This window comes from Ipomoea triloba, chromosome 6 (genome assembly GCF_003576645.1).
Source record: "Ipomoea triloba cultivar NCNSP0323 chromosome 6, ASM357664v1".
NCBI classification, from domain to species: domain Eukaryota; kingdom Viridiplantae; phylum Streptophyta; class Magnoliopsida; order Solanales; family Convolvulaceae; genus Ipomoea; species Ipomoea triloba.
The window spans coordinates 19,648,392-19,670,062 of record NC_044921.1 but is presented as its reverse complement, the minus strand read 5'-3'; the positions used below and the strand labels follow the sequence as shown (position 1 = coordinate 19,670,062).

General features: G+C 33.1%; 2 protein-coding genes across 2 annotated transcripts; one reads left to right on the top strand and one right to left on the bottom strand.

Moving 5' to 3' along the window:
• The first annotated feature begins 10,833 nt into the window (after nucleotides 1–10,833).
• LOC116022240 lies at nucleotides 10,834–13,793 on the top strand. The gene is made up of 2 exons (XM_031262868.1): nucleotides 10,834–11,363; nucleotides 13,563–13,793. Exons 1-2 carry the CDS (start codon nucleotides 11,041–11,043, stop codon nucleotides 13,624–13,626), a joined length of 387 nt encoding a protein of 128 aa, XP_031118728.1. The 5' UTR covers nucleotides 10,834–11,040; the 3' UTR covers nucleotides 13,627–13,793.
• A 380-nt stretch (nucleotides 13,794–14,173) lies between these two features.
• On the bottom strand, nucleotides 14,174–17,246 carry LOC116022239 (scarecrow-like protein 21). Its single transcript, XM_031262867.1, has 2 exons — nucleotides 17,065–17,246; nucleotides 14,174–16,210 (listed from the first exon to the last, which is right to left on the bottom strand). The coding sequence occupies exon 2, from the start codon at nucleotides 16,115–16,117 to the stop codon at nucleotides 14,381–14,383; it is 1,737 nt and encodes a 578-aa protein (XP_031118727.1). The 5' UTR covers nucleotides 16,118–16,210; nucleotides 17,065–17,246; the 3' UTR covers nucleotides 14,174–14,380.
• Between the last annotated feature and the right edge of the window lie 4,425 nt (nucleotides 17,247–21,671).

Here is a 21,671-nt window from a genome sequence, read left to right as displayed (position 1 = left end):
TTTTGTTTGATGCATGGTACGTACATGGACTCAGCTTCTGTGTACTGTTTGTTATGTAATATAATTATGACAAAATAATTACTAAATTAATATTATTTGTGATCATAATTCAAAAATGCCATATTTGATAAATGGCTGTTAGCTGATTGGGTTAGAGGATATAATTAGTTAATAACATTAGTTGATTTGTAAAAAGGTGTTTGGTAAATTAGTTGTTTGGTAATAGCTGTTTAGTATAATATCTTTTCTCAAAAAGTTACTTTGAACAATTTTTTGAATTTTATTAACATTTTATAGTTATAAAAAGTTGATTAATCAAACATTTATATTAATTTTTAACCAAATCAAATAGCTAATAGTAGTCAAATAAGTTAAAATTGACTATAGGTTAATTATTTTACCAAACTGACAAGTCGTATTAGAGGTTGCGATCGATATGATATGATGGTTTAACAACCACATTAACATAATACTACGCCGGCGGTTAACTTAGCTTCTTCCATCTTGACTTTTGCGTTTTAAATTTCATCAATATAATGCTATATTTGGGAGTCCAATTGAAATTTTAATTTGCTTCTCAAATATCAATCTGTTTGACAATGTTATTGTTAAACTAGCTTATTATTTTTAGGCAAAAATTTGTCTGAGTCCGTCCCACCATGAGACGGGTCGGGTCAAGATGCAAAAGTAACACTTCTATGTACAAATGACATACTTATATGCTCATATGTAATACTAATTAGAAATAAAATTTTTGTTACTTATTAGGGTAAATGTAATACTTTTAAGGGAAAATACAATACTTTTACATTTCGATTTAAAAGTATTACATTTTTCCTCAAAAGTATTATATTTGCCCTTATAAGTGAGAGGTACTTGTGAACCTTACTTATTATGGAAAATGTATTACTTTTCCTCTTATAAGTAACAAAAATTATATTTTTTATTAGTGTTATATTTGAGCATATAAGTGTAAGATTTGCACATATAAGTATGACATTTGCATGGTGCTTTGATCCGACCCGACCCGGCTCACGAATAAGGATCCGTGAGACGGTCTCACACAAATGTGACCCTTATTTTTAAGGAAAAAACATTCAAAATGAACATCAAACTAACTGATCAACAAAGTGTAATCTAACCATTGAACTCAAAATAAGTGCAATCAGCACCCTCGACTATTCAAAACTCTCCAATCATACCGAGTAGTAGGTGGGTCACCTCCTCAACCAGTAAATTTGACATGTATGTGGCAACCATGTGAGATGAAGTCAAGAAAATTTATTTTGTTTTTAAAATTTTGCATGGAATTCATGCGTATAAATACTCCAAAACCTCTTTTAGTATTGAATCTCCATTAAAGAATATCACATTAGCCCAATAGAGATAGAAGCAGAAGCCTAAACATGGCCACCATGACTGTCGCTGCCCTGAGAACATCAATTAATACTTCTAATTGCTAAATTTTTTAATTGAAAATAGGAAAAAAAGTTTAAATTAACTACCGAACCACACACAAAAATGCAGTTGGGTCATCCAATTAAAAAAAAAATTGCAATTTTGTCTCTGAACTGTCCAAAATTATGCAATTCGAACAAATTTGACTTAGGTCCTGTTTGGTAAATTATCAGCCTATCAGCCAATTTTGGCTTATTTGACCACTATTAGTTGTTTGGTTAATAAGCTTTTTGTAACTCCAAAATGCTAAAATTCAAAAGGCTACTCAAAGCAGCCTTTTCAATTAGCTTTTTGAGAAAAAGAAATTATACTAATCAATTATCAGCTAACAGCTAATTTATCAAACAACTTTCTACAATCAGCTAATATTATCAACAAATCATACCTTCTAACCCAATCGGCAAACAGTTATTTACCAAACAGGGCCTTATCCTCAAGTCATCACTGATGTGACGATCATCCAATCAAAAATTTAATTTTGTATTAAATGTACATTATTTTTATACTGAATGTACATTATTTGATAGTATGATTTACACAATAATAATTGATAGTCACGCTAACCTAACCAGCCCATTGTCATTCCTACAAGGTATGAATATTGTGGAAAGCTGGCATAAACTAGCTATATATATGAACGTGGAACAATTCAAAATGACTTGCTTTTATGTGGGCTTCAAAAATGGGCATTCACTTGTGGCCACTCAAACTCTCCAAATGGGTTACGTTGCTTCGTCCAATAAAATGTATATAATGAAGTAATGAACTATATATTTCCCATGGTATGCTTAGTTGGATCGGACAAGGTATCATATGAACCAATGTTAAAAATACTCAACATAAAATTAAAGTGGGGCAACCTATTTTCTTAATCTCATCATAAAATCAGGAGTTTTTAATTGTAAATAAATCAGGCGACTATTTCTGTAATGGGTAATAAGTTTTAAAGTGATAAGTTGACACTCTACCTATTTTAAGAATTATAAGTAAATACGTCTTAGGGATGTGGGGAAGTCAAAAATTAGAAGATTAAAAGATGCAGTAGTCTTCTTTGAATTTTCTTCAGGGAATTTTTTAATGTTAACATGCATGGAGGGTGAAGCTGCTACACTGTTCTGCACGGAGTGAAGAACCTCTCGTTTCGAACAAAGCGTGATCCTTGACTCTCTTATCATGGGGTAGGCTTCCAACTTCGTTTCTTGGGTGGTTTCAGTTCTGGTGTTGGGATTGTGTTTAGTCTGGGTCTGCTGAACTTTGGTTTGTCTTCTGAGATATTGGCCTTAAAATGATGCTATCTGCTATGACATTTGGGGTTGCCCATTACCTGTTTGTTGAAATTACTGAATGAGTTTTACCTGGTTTCCTCTACATTTTTATGTTTCCTTCTTGTTCTTGTGACAAGCTTCCTCCTTCTTGTTCTTGTGACAAGTTTCTATCCTTGTTTAACCAATGAGTTATATATCTTGGAATTGTCGAGGGCTAGGCAACGCCATGACGGTTCAAGTCCTTACGGACATAGTCCACACAAAGAGGCCACTGTTAATTTTTTTGATGGAAACCAGACTGTGTTCTGATAGGATGGACACTATAAGGTCTAAACTAGGCTTTGACAATATTTTCACTGTGGATTGCTTGGGTTTTAGTGGAGGATTATCTATTATCTGGAAAAAGGATTTGCAGCTAAGTATTCTAAGCCATTCTAGGAATCATATTGATACTACTATCAAGGCTGCACATTCTTCTTCATTGTGGCGTTTTACAGGTTTTTACGGCTGTCCAGAAAGAAATCGGCGTGAGATATCTTGGAACCTACTTAAACAACTTTCAACCCAAAACTCCCTCCCATGGATCTTGATGGGGGATTTCAATGATTTAATCTCCCAGGACGAAAATATAGGGGGTGTTCGCCATCCAGACCGTCTAATCAATGGATTCCGTGAGGCGATCAATGCTAGTGGACTCACAAACTTTGAATTTGAAGGATACCAATATACATGGGAAAAAGGCAGAGGTGGACCAAACTGGATTAGAGAGAAACTTGACAGGATACTAGTTAATGGTGATTGGATTGATTGTTTCGGAGAAGCTAAGGCTGTGTCCTTGGAAGCCCCATGTAGTGATCACTTACCTCTTGTCATCTGGCCTTCACTATCACTTCAGGCTAGACATTGCAGGAGATTTAAATTTGAGAATTATTGGCTAAAGGAAAATCAGTGCAGAGAGATTGTTATTCAATCCTGGAATCTCTCTGAAGGCCTCAATTTATGCTCTAGATTTGAGGTTTGTAGCCATGCTATTTGGAAGTGGGGCAAGGATTACAATAAAAATTTGCAACCCCAAATCGAACACTTCAGAAGGAAAATGTGCTATCTCAGAAATAGGACTGATGGTTGTGGCATATGGGAGTTCTCACAAGCTCAGAAATCATTCATTAACCTACTTGACAAACAAAATCAATTCTGGAAACAAAGGGCCAAGGTGTTCTGGTATAAAGGATGTGATAACAACACAAAGTTCTTCCATAATGCAGTCAGGCAGAGGAGGAGGAACAACACGATTCAAAGGCTCCGAAATCAAAGTGGTGATTGGATTATGTAAGGTCCTGAACTCAATACCTTGGTTAGGAACTATTTCACTACTTTATTCACTAGTTCGGCTGGAAATCAAATTCCTGTCCTTAATTGTATTGAGCAGAAAGTTACCATTGCCCAAAACAGAATCTTGATGAGGAAATTCTCTAGTAGTGAAATCAAGAAGGCAGTGTTTGGAATGCATCCTGATAAAAGCCCGGGGTTTGATGGATTTAACCCTGGTTTTTTTCAAAGCTATTGGGATATTCTCGGTGAAAGCTTGGTCCTTTACTGCAATGAATTTTTAGAATCTGGAAAGTTGCCAAAAGGTATCAATACAACCCAAATTGTTCTAATTCCCAAAAAACATAATCCAGAAAATTTGGCTGATCTCAGACCGATTGCCTTGTGCACTGTTGCTTATAAAATCCTTGCAAATGCCCTTGCAAATAGGTTGAAAGTCCTACTTGACAGTATTATTTGTGACACCCAAAGTGCTTTTGTGCCTGGCAGGTTAATTACTGACAACATAATGATTGCGTTTGAAATGCAGCATTATTTGAAAAGGAAAACACAGGGCAAGGATGGATATGCAGCCCTAAAATTGGACATGAGTAAAGCATACGACAGACTGGAATGGCCATTACTCTGTAATATCTTGCTTAAGTTTGGTTTTGAGGAGCGATGGGTCTCATTGGTGATGGAATGTGTATCTTCTGTGGAATATTTTGTCTTAAACAATGGGGATGAAATAGGCCCCATAAAACCAGAAAGGGGACTTCGACAAGGGGACCCCATATCCCCTTACTTGTTTATCCTTGTGGCAGAGGGCTTCAGCGCAATGTTGCGGGAATATGAGAAAGGAGGGAAGATTCATGGCATCTCAGTTGCAAGGAATGCACCATCCGTCAGCCACCTATTTTTTGCAGATGATAGCTATATTTTCTTCAAAGCTAATGCTCATGAAGCTAATAATTTGAAGCATCTTCTCCAAGCTTATGAAAAGGCATCGGGACAAAGTATCAGTAGGGATAAATCTGCTATGGTTTTCAGTGCAAATGTGGAAGAGAGTGTTAAGGGCAGAGTGTGTGACATCATGGGTGTTCAATGCAACTCTAGCTCTAGTAACTACCTTGGCCTACCTATGATAATGGGGAAATACAAGAAGCAGATTCTGAATTTCATAAAATCAAAGATTGTCAATCGCATTCAGGGATGGAACCAAAGGTTCCTATCTAGAGCTGGTCGAGAAATCCTTTTGAAAACAGTTCTTCAAGCTCTTCCTACGTATGCTATGGGGGTTTTCTTGCTACCAAAGGGGCTGATTAAAGAAGTGGAGACCGTGATGAACTCTTATTGGTGGAAGGGTGGTGGGAAAGTCAATAGAGGCATAAATTGGAAGGCTTGGAATACTCTTTGTATACCCAAGAAGTGGGGTGGTCTCGGTTTCAGGAACCTTTATGAATTTAACCTAGCTTTACTCTCCAAACAGGCATGGAAACTAATGCAGAATCCTGATGCCCTTGTCACAAAAATCTACAAGGCTAGGTACTACCCAAACACCAATTTTCTTCAAGCTAAACTTGGTACTAACCCTTCTTATATTTGGAGCAGCTTGTGTTCAACCCAGGAAATCATACGTAAGCATGTTAGGTGGAGGATTGGAAATGGTAATCAAGTTCGTGTGTGGCAGGATAATTGGCTTCCCGATCCAAATAATGCGAAAATGACATCTCATCCCTTCCCCCTTATGGAGAATGCAAAGGTGGCAGACCTTATTGACCCAAATGATCTGAATTGGGACGAGGAAGCGATCAGATTGGTGTTTAACCAGAGGGATGCAGACTTGATATTAAGGATTCCCTTGCCCAAGTCGCAAGCTCAAGACAAGATCATTTGGGGCCCTGAGTCTGATGGTAAATTCTCAGTTAAAAGCTGTTACAAAGTCATCAGTCAACATTTAAGAGATGAAGATGTTCAGCTGTGGAGTAATTTCTGGCAGTGCAAACTCCCTCCAAAGGTGAAAACTTTTCTATGGCAAGCATGCACAAATAGTCTTCCGACAAAGGATTTGTTAATCCAGAGAAAGGTGAATTGCAGTGACAGATGCTCGCTTTGTTCAGATGGAGAAGAATCAATCTTCCATATTTTCGTGAGCTGCAAATATGCAAAGGCATGCTGGAATCTCATAGGTGTCCGGCCCCTGCCCAGAAACATTAACTGCTTCAATGATTGGTTAATTCACCTTGCTTCTTCCATAACCAACTACCAAGTCTGCATTGTTTACATTATATGTTGGAAAATCTGGTCTATGAGAAACAATATCATCTGGAACAATCAAGCTCTTGATTCTGTAGAAGCCACAGTCCGAAGTGCTCGGGCCTACTACAAAGATTGGACAGACGTGGTTACTAAGGACCATGTTGAGGTGAAGAAAGATATTACTGAGCCTGTCAAATGGACTAAACCTCAAGAAGGATTTCTAAAGTTGAATGTTGATGCAGCAAATCGATAAGCATACTGGAAACATGGGGTTTGTGTGTGTCTTAAGGAATAATCACGGTCAATTTGTAGCAGCACGTGGACTCCGCTGGAGAGGAATTTATAATGCTAAGGAAGCTGAGGCAGTAGCGATTAGGGAATCACTTAGTTGGCTTAAATCCAACAACTTTGACAATATCAATGTTGAGACTGACTCTCTTTTAGTTGTGCAAGGTCTCAAGTCGACCTTGGGTGACTCCTCTTTTCATTTAATTTTAGCTGATATTAAAAACTTAATGAGCACGTTTGCTCATATTAGTTTATCGTTCTCTAGGCGATCTGCGAATCAGGCAGCTCATTTGTTAGCTAAGCAGTCTGTTTCTATGTCTGATCGTATGGAGTGGTTCTCAACCCCTCCCACTATCATTTGTAATGCTCTTACTTTGGATTTAAATTAATATATCTTTCTGTTCTAAAAAAAAAAAAAAAAGTAAATACGTCTTATAGGTGTGAATTCTTTATATTCATTCTTCAAATAAACGAAACCACTTTATAAAAATAATAATAATAATAATAAAGTTTAAACACATAAGAACTTAAAACTTACATTATAAGATTACATGCATGACGTACCTTACGATACCATGTACTTAGTCGCAGTGTATTTATGTAGCTATCTAGTTGTCTACATTTTGGTAGATGAATATTTTAGAATTAATATTGGGTGGAGGTCCATGAAGGGTCTAAGCCTATCACAATTAAGGTGACAAAGAGATAGGTAGGCGGAAGTTCAAAAGGCCAAATCTAGCATCTTTCCCTTCGAAAATGTGACGGTATAATGAAATAAAGTTATGTCGTCTTCATTACTAACTTCTGACGAGCGGTGTTAGATCAGAGTCAGGTCATTGATTTGAGTCCCAGACAATCCTAACATAGACAGTAGTCAGTAAAGAGTGAACTTCAAAATCAGGTGGGGAAGAAAGCTCGGTCTGCTTTGCTTATATATGTATGTGCACCTTTCATTATTTGACAATGTCAACATGTTCTTGAACCACTTAGAGGAAGACTTTAATAATATGAATGTGAGGTTATAGTCTAATTAGTCAACATAATCTAGATGCAGAAGCACCAGATTTAAGATACAAATACTAACTCTGATCTATCACACCCCCAAAAAAAAAAAAGTTAAGAAATCTTCAAATTGAATGGATAATAGTATAAAATTATTATAATATGAAAGGTAAACATTTAATTTAGATATGAATTTTCACGTAACTCTTTAATTAGAATTTGTTTGAATGATTTGATTATTCATTTTTTATTTTAAATTTAAAGTTTTGAATGAATATATAGTTGTATTCTTTTATGAGTTTTTGTAACAAACAGTATAAATAGTAGATTCCATTTGCATCTAAATGAAATGTATTCAAGTCAAAAAAAAAATTAAGTCAGAGACGGTCTCACGAATCCTAATCCGTGAAATGGGTCAAATATAGGATAATTGCTTGTTACTTAGGATAGAAATCATAATACTTATTACAGAAAATTTAATATCAATTTGAAATAAATAAACTGTTACTTATATTGTAATATTTATATGTAGTGAAATTGTGACAATATTTAGGGTAAAAATGATTGTTCCTAATGATAAATATTAATTGTAATATTTATAATTGAAATTATGATATATACTTACAAAGTGTAATTCTAATCTAATTTTATAATACCTATATATGTGAAATGTTATTTATGAAAAAAATTGTAATACTTATTGTAAAAGATTTAATAACAATTTAAATTAACATTAAATTGTTACTTATGACAGTTATTGTAATATACTTATATACGAAATTGTGATACTATTTAGGGTCAACTTTATTCTTACTAATTATAAATATTGTAATACTTATAACTAAAATTATGATATACTTAAAAAAGACTCAAATGTGCATTCGCCATCAAACAAAGTCTTATGTACTTATTTTCATCAAATGAAACAAAGTATAGGCCTATTTGGATCCTTAGTGTATTTGTTGTGGGACAAATAGAGTTTTAAAGAAAGTGTTACTTGTTTCTATCAAACAAAGCATATGCCTATTTGTATCTCTTGTACATGCACTTCTTGTGGGACAAATAACATTTTCCAAAAAGTGTTATTTTAACATGCCGCCTTTAAACAAAATTTTAGATGATAAGGTGATGGACTATGGTTCGGAGAGTCAAATTTAGCATTTTGTCATCAGACCGTGCAGTGGCGTTGACTATTACACAAATATAAAGAAATAAAATTGTGCGTGCCTTTGGCTATAGCGCTATAATTTCTGGCGTAGTAGTAAGTGCTTAATCTTACCGTTGGTAGCAGAGCTATAGGGAAACATGTTGTACAATGACTCAACTGAGAGGGAGTTGATCGACAATAATTAATCAGACCTGTGACTTTCATCCACACGTCAAAAATTAATGCGAGATGAGTCACTCGTAACTCAGTTTAAACATCACGTCCTCGTGTCAACTCTGTCCAACCCACACGTCTACTCACATTAGAGAACCCAATGTCCTTTAGGCAAACGATTTGGTGCTTAGCTCAATCAGCACTCCACATTGATTGTACTACATAAAATAATATCTTATTAGCTTAGCTTGTTGGATCGGATTTTGCTAGTATATTACAGTCCACATTATTGCATGTCTGTTTGTAATGGAGGTGTCTATAAGTTGATGAACAGTGACCACTTCATCCATGGTAACCCTCACACGTCACCGCTCCCATTTAATGCACACGTCCGAGGTGGCACAAAAACATATAAGCAACCTTCGTCGATTACTATGTATGTAACATTTGCCTTCGTCTACAGGTAATTTACCCGTCCCAGAAAACTACTTGACACAATCAGAAATTGTGAACTAATTCATATGTGTTCCGTTTTCTCTACGAAATCTTCATATTGAATTGCTTCAATTGACCTGTTTTGATGCTGACACAACCAATGCACCAATCACATGTTTGTTTTTCTTTTTGCTAAATTCCTTCAATTTATTCTCTGGTTAAAGAAAGAAATTTGATGCAAATGTTGTTCAACATATAATATATACACATAAATGTACAGTCTAACCATTAACTTATATATTCTTTTATTAGTTGAGATGAAACATGTTTTAATTTGATATGAGAGTCAATTCCATTATATTCCAAAGATACTGTCATTCGATAAATGTGCAATTCAACTAAACTCCTAACTTTTAAAAAAAAAAAAAAAAAAAAAAAAAAAACTAAACTCCTAACTCAAAGAGTGAAAATTTTGTTAAGTTCATAATAAAATTAGTGAAAGACACTTAGAAGTACACACAAAGCACTGGAAAGATGCTTTATTGTTTCCTTATCGCTTAGCTTTGAGCCTTCATCCTTTTCTTTAAAAGGATAAATGCAAACGGCAGATCAGATTAATTTCCTTCTTTAATATGTCTTATCTGTCTCTACTTTACATAAAGTACTTAGCACTCTTTCCATACCAGTAATATCACTCCCCAATATAAATACTTGGTTTTTTTTATGTGTTTAGTTCAGTTAATGAGATTGAATTTATTTACAATTTAATTTTTTAATATTAAATTTAGTATTAATATACAAAATTTATATATTTAAAAATTACATTAAAAGTACTATTACAATGCTTAGAAGTAAAAGGAAGAATGTTTGAGATTGAGAGAATGATTTGTTGGTATGAAGATGAATAGATGATGATGTCTAAAAGCTTCTATAAACCTTCTAGTTATAGATGGAGACTGGCTTTTCCCGTCAAAAAACACAGGAAGGGGAGATTGCTCCGCAATTATCACCTGCAAATGACCATGCACAACTGCACACTTTCACGAGACACTTGAAGACACCTTGCTCATGTAGCCGAAAGGTGTGTGGGAGAGGTATGCCTAGGCCACCTCGTGCGTGGCAATGCTCTACCACACAGTCCATCGCATAGTCTACCGCGTATGGTGTAAGGTCCCACCCCTCCAACTTTGCATCTACGTATCGGGACTATCCTTATATACGTTACTTATCTAGACTTCCATACTCTTTGTCTCTTCGTACTTTTTACCATATCTTTCTAGTTTCTATGGTCCACTCTTTTAACTTTTTTTTGTTCAAACCCCACTAACTTTGTATACTTTTGAACTTTGTACCCACAAACTAGGGGAAATGAGGGGATCCATTTATTTCTATTATATAAAGTAGGAAAAGGTCTAATTTGTGGGCTAATTTGTGAAAAAAGCAAAAAAAGAAGTGGCAGTCCGTAACGGTTCAACATCATGACAAAATAACGAGCCCTCGATCAGTACCGATCTCTATTAAAACTCCCATTTGCTCACGAGACAATAGACACTCGCAGAGGGGCACTGCCACTTCACCTCAGCTCCTTCTTCCTCCAATGGCGATCTCTCTATAACAAAACAATCAATTATTTCATAATTCGACTCATGTTTTCGTTCCGGTAAATCGATTAGTCTGTGGATCCGTTCGTCGTCGCTTTATCGCATGCGTTTGCGGTTGAAGATGAAGTTCCTATTGGAATTGGTGACGTGCTGCGGTGCATCGACATTCCGGCAGCAGGCGCCGGCGGAGGAGACGCGATCTCTGGTTCCGCCGCCGGAAAGGAGGAGGAAGAAAGGGAGAGTGGTGGTGACGAGGCGCGGTCGTCCGGTGGCGGAATGGAGGCCATCGCTCTCCTCCATATCCGAAGATACTGCGCCGCTGCCGGAGAAGAGCGATGGCGTCGCCGCCGTAACGAACCGGAAGATCAGGAAGGTCGCCTCCGCGACAACCTCGCCGAAACCACCGCAATATCGCGATGAAAACGGGTACGCACATAATATTTTCTCTAATTCATCTTCTTTTTTTTTTTTTTTTTGTTTCTTTTTACTAGTAAATTAATTTCGCAATACTCTTTATTTAATGTCTTTTAAAAAAACAATTTAATTATGGAATTTAATTATGCAATGCACGGAATATAACTGCGTGAAGGAAAATTTATGATTGAATTTATACAAAAGAAAATAGGCACGTATAGACTATTAGAAAAATAAATTTGCTCACCATTAAATTTCGAATGAACTGGATTAAAGGTTGAAGAACGAACAGTTATTTGCAATACCGACTCATTTTCTTAAAAAGCATAAAATGATTAGTATTCAGATGATTCTCAATTCTTACTTCAAATACATAATTATAAATGCATCTCCTATTTGTAATATTAAAGCATATATATTAATTGCATATATATTATTTGGTGGGCTAACCACTGCAATATTTTTGAGAAATAATAAAATCAAATAAGTACATAATAATTAACGCATTAATTGTTTTAAATTAATAATTTAAAACCACAAATAAATCAAAATTTATATACTAAAATGTAAAGGTTATTTCAAATAATTTAAATTTCAATTTCAATTGTATTACCATTCTTAGGCATATTAATAGGTAGGTTTCTCCATTTTATTTCATATGTCTGATTGAATTAATAAAAATTAATCTTACATTTAATAAATAAGTTTTATATACTCAAAAGCTACATTACAACTTTACAGATTCAATATATTAAACACCAATTAAATTTAATACCAAAAAAAATAATGATAAAATATTAAATTGAATATGTAATATGAGATAAATGGGTAGATTTTTTCTCTAAATATCATAATATTATTTATTTTATAATATATGCATCTTAATTTTTGTCGGTTTTGCTAAGTGTCTTAAGGCATCCTTGTCTGTTTAGTGGTTTTATTTATATATTTGAGAAAATAAAGATGGATCACTCAAGTAACAAGTGGTTCAGACCAAATGAAAAGAACAAAGCTGACATTCTTAACCATTACCCAATCACTCATTAGCATTTCTCCTATTTTTTTAGTTGCCCATTGCAACTATACACCACTTATAAAATCACCTATTTTTGCATTGAATTGTTCAACACTCATGTAACTTACAAATAAATTATATTTTAATAAATTGATAGACTAAAATATTCCACTTAAATTATACATACTAAAATAAATTTTAATCCGATGCTAAATATTTTTTTTTAAATAATAATAATAATAATAATCTTGGATGTATAGCATCCACTAAATCTAACTACAAAGAGCAATAATGGGCAAATCTCTTTAGGAGGATTTCCCTTCCTCACTAACATAAATTCCTTATTATATACTCCGTATTAAAGATTATATTGTGATCTGATAGTCTGATACGAACTAATTTGTATTAAAAAAAATTTAATAAATATATTATGTAATTATGAGTGGTCTTCTTATTATTATGTAATTATGAGTCAATAGATTTTTTGGATGACATGATAATGATGTTCACATGGATCACCTTATCAAATTCTTTCTTCCTTGATATATCATTCATAGCTGTAAAGGAGTAGTTGAGAAGATTCATCAATGATCCCCACAATTATGTCTCTACCCACCAATGCCACTCTTCTTTATTCGCTCATAGATTATTGCATCTGAATTAGAAATCAATCAATTCTTATACGACATATAATAATAATTTAAACTTTGATTAATTGAAACGCAGTGTTTATACATAAATCGAGTCATTTTTATAAGTATAGCTTGCTACAGTCAAAACTGGGAGGGTGGAGAAATATAAATAGTATTCCATCAGTCTCATCTTATATATCAGATTCGGTTAACTAGGTTTGACTGAAGTTATTTTTAATTCAATTTATTTTAATTCAATTTATTATACAAAGAAGAAAAAGTTAATTTGACTAATGAATAGTAAGTAGGACAGATAAAATGGGACAGAGAGTATAATTTATTGTTGGAGTGTGATATATATGTGTGTGTACCTATCAGAACATAAGAGAGAAAGTACAAGTAGTAAGTTCAACAAAATAAGTTGATGGGTGTTGTCGAATCTTGATGATGAATACTTCTTTCAGCTTGAAATTGTTCCATGTTTGGATTGATCTAACTAACGAATCTGTTTCTTTCTTTTTACCTCTGATTCCCTTTTATCTTTATTTTATTGTAATTTTTCAGGCGATCTGCAGGCTATTCTTCTTCAATGGTGCCAACGTTGTCTCCAACACCCTTCTTGTTTTGACTCTTTCCCCTTGGAGTTATAACATATATATATGTATTTGGTGTTTTCTTGTCCGTTGGCAACCATAACGAACGAACAAGAAAAATTATGTATATCTATATAAATTGTACACATCATATCCCCATCTGGTATAATATAATGAATCGATTCTACAATTTCTTGGTGTTTCTTGTTTTTGCAATTGTAAATTGGTGAATACAATTATACAAGAACTGGTAGTGTTAGAGCATCTCCATATGCAGTTTTTTCTATATTTTTTAATGAGTTGGAGATTAGAGATGATAATTTGGAAGAGAGACAAGAAATTTAATTTGCGAGAGAAATGATTTTTTCTGAGACTCAGAAAGAGAGAATAAGGAAAAAATTCTCCCTCTCTGTGCTTTGAGCGCACAAGATGCACCCTAATCCCTAATTTAACATTTTTTTATTTGACAATTATATTTTTCTTTTTTTTTTTACCTTCCCTTCCATCTTTTCTTTCCTAGTCATACATGCAAAAACTGCTCAAAAACTACAATATTTGAAGATGCTCAAAGAATAATTCATGTGTGAACAAATCTATACCAAGATTAGCATTTATAAATGATTAATTCTTGCAATTTACAGGTAGAAATGAAATGTATTTCAATTACCAACATCATAAATTTTCTAAGTGCATATTTGCAACAACAAATCTTTGTGTCTGTGTCCATCCCAGGACAAAACAAAATAGGTTCTTTCTACTTCTGAGTATGTTTTTATGTATGACTTAGTTTCAGTGCCAAGCAGAAGCAGAGATGAGGTTTCTCTCCTTCCACCCCAATAGCATAGCCCCATCTTTCTCCAAAAGTGTGTAATGCTCAGAATAACACTTCAACAGGCCCTTAATTACCGAATTAACGTAAGAGCTTAGGGGATACTGTTGAAATCCCGCCATGGTGAACCTCGATTTCCACTTCCCTAACAGCTCGTGGCGCTCCACCCTCTCCTTCCCCTCGCAAGCTATCACGTTCACTATGTCTCGGGCCAGGCAGTGCTGCTCGACGTTGATGCGCTCCTTCCTGTCCCTCGGTAGGACCACGTCCAGAGACTCGAACATGGCTGAGTAGTATTCGAGAGCTTCGATGAACCTGCTGAAGAACGGGGCGGTGTTCGTGTTCGATTCTTGCTCCACCAACGTGACCACCTTGGGAGAGAGCGACTTCACCATCCTTAGAAGCCCATCTCTAGGATTGCTCACGTCAACGCTCTCGTCTGGGGTGTGGTGGAGCTGTAACGGGAAGTTTACCGCCAGCGCCTCGCCAGGCCTAATATCGAGCATTTCCCGGGTGACTTGCGGGGCAAAAACCGGGACTGGATTGAACTCGACCAGGATATTGAATTTCTCGGATATAGCTGCAAGGCGTTTCCCCACCGTAACTAAACCATCCCCCCGAGCATGTTTTGAAAGCGGATCATCGATCCCCGTGATGCGCACGTAGGGGGCACCGCCAGGTCTTGCAGCGAGCGCTTGTAGAAGCGTCATCCATTGAGTCCCCTGGCAAATTTGGAAGTCTATAATGTGAATGCGATCTTCGTTCCTACACGCTTCCGCTATGGCGCCATTTGCAGCCATGTAACCAAACTTAAGATACGGACATATCTCGTACAAGATGTGCATGTAGGAGAGCAAGTCGTCCCCCGCTGGCTCCTTACATTTCAACGTCCGATAAATGTTTGTGCCCGACGCTTCTTTCCTCGCAACTAAGCCTTCGATCATGTACGCCCCAAGGCGCTGAATAGGATCCCCTGTAATAGACACAGCACACCGTGCTACCTCAATCAGTCTGTCGAAATCGAGCAGTTTATTTTCATCAAGAGCTCTCGCACATTCAATAAGCAGCTGTTTGATATTAACAGGAGGAGGAGCGCCCTGAGCAGGAAAATCTAACATCGTCTTGTGGCGTTTCTCGCTATGAATTCCTTCACCCGATCTCCCAAATGAAGACTGCTGAGATTCATATCGGCCAGAACCCTGGGCTTCCTGGCTCCAAGACCTAGACCCCTGACTCGACGTTTGTTTTTGTGTATTTTCCCCCGCAGATGGATCTGAATTCGTGGCTCCTACCCCATCCGGCCCCATCAAAGCGCTCTCCAACTGCCACAAAACATGCTTCATTTTCTCATTGTGATTCACATTCCGAAGAAAAGTGTATTCACCGGAAGGAAGAACCAAGCTTTCTGGAAGGCAGTCCGAGGCGGGACTGCACCGTTGGGGATAACTGTTGTAATCCAGCGAAGAATTACTGGAGGGACTGGCTCCCGAAAGATTTTCTGTAGAGCTGTAGAGCTCCTGGCTGTCACTTAAAGTTGTCGTGGTCTGGGGATCAAAACAATTACTGAACGGCGAATTAGGAGAACTTGTCGAGTCAAATTTCAAGGAATCAAATAGCGTAGCAGGTAGTGATGAAGTTTGGGGGAAAGACGAGAATGATAAATCCACTCCGTATGCAATAAACTGATGCGAATCCATGCTATATGGATAACATCAGCTGCTCCAGCCACAGACTATTCTAAACATGAGCTTATCACACTGTCAAAAGTCTTTCTGTTGGTTCACCCAACCCTACAAGAACCAATGAATAAGATAAATTCAGTTTTACAGCCCTCATTTGAATAAGAAGAGTGCATACTATGTCAATCAAGGGTAAAAAATTGCCATATGCATAATCATCATGAAAAATTTTCAACTCCCTCCCGCGCTTGTAACCTTATAGGTATCGAGCCAACAGTCTAACCAACTTGACTGTAACCTTACTGTTATCAAATCACCAATAAAATCAACTTGAGTTATCAAGTTAACATTCTGACTAACTTGGTTGAATTTGTAACCCTGTAGCTATCAAGCCAACAGTTTGACCAACTTGTCTAACTAGCCACAACAAACTTGGCATACTATTCTTAACCATACAAAAAACAGAAACCACTCTTCCAAGTTCCAATCTATGCGATTCAATATACTATGTACAGGAAACATGACAGTTCAAGTTGAAAAGAAATATTTTGAGAAATCTATGGTGTTAAAGTTCAGATTTTGGCACAACCCCACCCAAAGGCTTCTTTTGCATATTAGATCAAAGAACAAACCAATATAGGAACTGCTATGTGCTAGTCTTTTTTCATATCAACAAACCCAATTCATAAAAATGAATGAAAATCCTACAAATGAAAAAGCCATTACATTTACAAATTATTAAAAAAAAAAAAAACAAGTATAAAAAATTCCTAAAATGCTTATTTAATAAAGAAGTGAGGAGACTACCAAATTCAAACTCCTAGACCAATCCCCGCAAACTCTAACCAATTTGAAACAGGAAAAACAACAACCCCTTTACCCTTCAAGGTTTCTTTTCCGAAATAGGAACAAATAATCAGGAAATAAAAATCTTAAACACAGTAATTAAGTGAAGAAGTGCGTACCTCGTACTATTTGCAGAAGAAAATAGAATGAAATTCAGCTCTGAGATTTTCTTGTACGTATGTATATGGGTATGGTTTGTATAGGAAGGAGATTTAACGTTGTTCTTTTTGGAGATTTATCGTTGTTGAAGAACGAAAGTGAGCGGAATTTCTGGAGAACAAATGACAGAGATGCAGAGTTTAGTTTCAGAATATATATAGAGGGGTTTTGTACGGAAAGTCCGCGGCGTTAAATATAACGGCGACACACGCACGGGGTTAAAGAAAATCGAGTCTCCGGGGTTGAATTTGACGGAGGAAGTGACGGGTGGTTTCTAGTCGCCGACCATAGATTTCGATTTTCGACCCCCGTAGAACAGAACATTCTTGGCTGTTTCAACCCGTCCATGATATTTTACCATTTGGGGGTGTAACTACCAAGTAACTCACGCTCTCATGAGGAGAGTGCACGCCACGCCAAAAGGAGTTGATGATGTCAGCAGTGATGGTGCCGATTTCTTACTGGTCAAAGGCCTCTTCGCTTCTTGCTCTCTTCTACTCTTAACCCTTACCTTTTCGTAAGACTGTTGTTTACAAAATTTATAATAATTAGTGTTTTACCCGTGCGGTGCACGGAATTTTTTTTTATGAACTTAAATAAAAAGAATTTAAAACATACAAATATATTAATATGTACAATATAATAATATAGTTGGGTTTTTTTATATATTTCGTCAAGTATCTATTATCGTAGTATAAAAAATTAAAATTTTGTATGATTAATATAATCTCTATTCATGTAAATATTTATATAAATTTCTAGAGAAAAATTTACATATTTAAATTGAATTATTCCTAATCTTATTTCATATATATTATAATTCTAACAATATGAATAATAACTAAGAAAATTATACTTAGAAATTAAAAAATATAAATTTTAAATTCTGTATATGTGATTTTAAACTCTAATCAGACGCACTTTCTTATATGATTGTGTAATATAGTGTATATACAAATAATATTTATTAATATGTATATATGAAAATTCTATAATATTATTTCTATAATTATAATTTATATTGACATATTATAATTAAAATAATTAAATTTAGAAATTAAAATATATAATTTTAATTTTGTATGATTAATATAATACATAAGTATATGTATGTATGCATTTTAAAAAATATAAATATTTATGAATACACATTTTGTTAATTTTATAATTTTATTCTTAATTATATTTTATATTTTATTAATTGTAATTAAGAAAATTACATTTACAAATTAAAAGAATTTAATTTTTAAATTTATATGGATTAATGTAGTCCCTAAATATATTACATATTTAGAAATTTTTTTAAATATTTTTGAATTTTTAATTAAGAGTATGAGTTTAGACATATTTTAAAATAATTTTTTAATAAGTAACCATTGTAGTAATTAACGTGTATAATTATTCCAGTAATCACAATTCTATTAAAAATGTGTATATATTTTCATATAGTACAAAATACTATAAATATAATATATGTCTACATAAATGGATAAAAAAAGAAATGATAATTTTTTTTATTATATAGATATTGATAAATATTTTTTTTTCCTTACATGAAAACACATTCTTATTTTAAAATTTTACATTGATATTTGAGTTTTGTTTCAAAATATACTTTGGTGTTATTTTAAACTTTGAGTAACACTTATGTGAGGCTGTCTCATGGGTTTAATCCGTAAGACGGGTCAGATCTTTGACATCGTTAATTAAAGATTCGACCCGTCTCAGGATTGATACCATTTGACGGTCAAACACAAGTTTTTGCCTTAAACTATTGTCTGTTATCATAAATAGTAATAAATGTCTGGAAACCACTTAGTTTTGTTTTTAAATATTTTTTAATCTGTAAATGTAGCACAATCAAAACATCTATAGATCATCATTTAATTAATAGGTCCACAATTGACTTTGTGGTTCAATTCAATATTTGTAGATCTATGATATATTTTTATCTAATTTATTGAAAGTTTATTTCTTTTAGTTTTATTGTCTCTTATTCTTTTTTCATTTTAAATTGATAGATCTCAATATGATGCATCATTATTAAATATATGAATTTCAATTAATTTAATAATATTATATTTAAATGTGAGACATTTACCCAATAACATTATATATTTTTTCAAACTCCGCAAATGTAAGTTAGTTCAATTAGTTCATTTTTATGTTAGTTTTCTTCAGTTATGTTATTAACGTAAATTAATTTGTTTTGGACTCATAATGTGATGGACGGGAAAACAACACTTCTATTTTAATATATATTATTATGTAAATTTATGTTAAATTTAATTATATATTGCAATAGTATTGTAAAAAATCAATCTACAACATTTTAAAAATGAACCAATATTATATTGAAAATAAATATAATATAGTGATTTAATGTAATTGTATGTTAATTTAATACATTAAAATAAAATATCAATATAGGTGTTATTTAAAAGTTTTTAATTAGAACTTTTTAATGATATATTTTTATATATTAATTTTATTTGTATATAAAAAAAATTGAACTTAAGCTGAAAAGAATATACAGAGTATTAGTTTAGTGTACCTTAAAGTAGACTATAATTCATGGTATAATAAATATTTTAGGTAACCATTACTATAAATTAAATTAACATATATAGAATTTTTTAATTATTTAATTAGGAAAAAAATGATTGTAATTTCAAATTTCAGAACAGAAGTATTTTTTTAAGATGGGCGGGAAAACAACACTTCTAATTTAATATATATATATATATATATATATATATATATATATATATATAGAGAGAGAGAGAGAGAGAGAGAGAGATAATATACATCGTATAGTAATTTGATTGTTAGAATTCTTTTTGAATGTTATCATGAGAAAAATTTAATTACGTACATTAACATAATATAATAATATTTTTTTGAATACTATAATATAGATCATATAATATATATATATATATATATATATATATATATATATATATATATATATTAAAAATACGCAAGATTAAAATATTTTGAACCATAATTGAATTGCATGGTATAATAACTATAATTTTGTTTAATAATTATTACTTTCCGTGTGACTATTTTGTTAATATATGTATATAAATAATTTTGTTAAGTATTGTAATATTATGTTGACTGGTTTCAAATTTTTAAATAAATAAATTAATAAATATATAAATACATATATAATCTACAAACATGCAATCGTATACTTGAATAGCATTTAATTACATATATTAACATAATATAGTAATGTTTTTTTGGAATACTATAATATACATCATATAGTAATTTGATTGTTGAAAATTTTCTTTTTTGAATATTATCATGAGAGGAATTTAATTACGTACATTAGCATAATATAGTAATATTATTTTGGAATACTATAATATACATCATATAGTAATTTGATTGTTGAAATTTGTTTTTTGAATATTATCATAAGAGGAATTTAATAACGTACATTTACATAATATAGTAATATTTTTTTTGAATACTATAATATACATCATATAGTAATCTCTCTCTCTATACATACATACATACATACATACATACATATATATATATATATATATATATATATATATATATATTTATTTATATTTTTATATTAAAAATACGCAAGATTAAAATATTTTGAGCCATAATTGAATTGTATGGTATAATAACTATAATTTTGTTTAATATTCTGAGCCGTACAGGAATGGAATTGATTAAAGTATTTTATTAATTTTCATGTATAATAAGGAATGGAATCATATTTTGAATATTTTGTCTATTTTAACCATAAATAAGGAATGATAATGAAGGCTAGAATTTCTGATAAGGAATTATTATATAATATTATGTTGACCGATTTCAAATTTTTTGGACTAAAATGAGCGGGAAAGCTAGCACTTCTGTTTTAATATATATATAGATGTTCTGTTAATACATCCTTAATGTAATTATGACAAATAAAGAATATCAAAAAATTAATATATAAATTTTGCATACTATGTTTAATATTATGAAAAATTAAATTGTAAATAATTTCAAACAAGTCTTGTTAACCAAATTAAGTATATAAAATGAAACAAAAACAGTATTAAAGAAGTTGAATACACCATTATCGAGCCACATATCATAATCGTGAATGTATTGATCATCAAATGTACATTTCTAGGTGTGATCTATCATTGCGAAAGCAATTGAAAGTTTGGAACTTGTAATTGTAATAGGGCTTACCGTTCCTCATGTCATATCAGTTATAATAGATTATTACCTCCAGGAGTATAACTGAGTGATCAAAGTCTGAGTATGGTGTAATGTCCAACGAGTACTTAAGGTTGAATCTCGTAAGGGGTGAGACTCTTGGGTCAATGTAATACTCAAATCACTTCATCATTGAAACATATCTCACAACTAACCTCTTCACATCAAATTCAAGATAAAGATATGAGGGACCCTTAAGTTTTGGGATCAAAATTATATAGGCCCTGTTTGGTAAATGGCTGTTGGCTGATTTGGTTGGCTGTTTGGGTTAGAAGGTATGATTTGTTGATAATATTAGCTGATTGTAGAAAGTTGTTTG

Coding starts and splice junctions, on each gene's coding strand:
- LOC116022239 (XM_031262867.1), bottom strand. CDS start 16,117: ATGGATTCGCATCAGTTTATTGCATACGGAGTGGATTTATCATTCTCG.
- LOC116022240 (XM_031262868.1), top strand. CDS start 11,041: ATGCGTTTGCGGTTGAAGATGAAGTTCCTATTGGAATTGGTGACGTGC. Junction 11,364..13,562: donor CAATATCGCGATGAAAACGG/GTACGCACATAA, acceptor GTAATTTTTCAG/GCGATCTGCAGGCTATTCTT.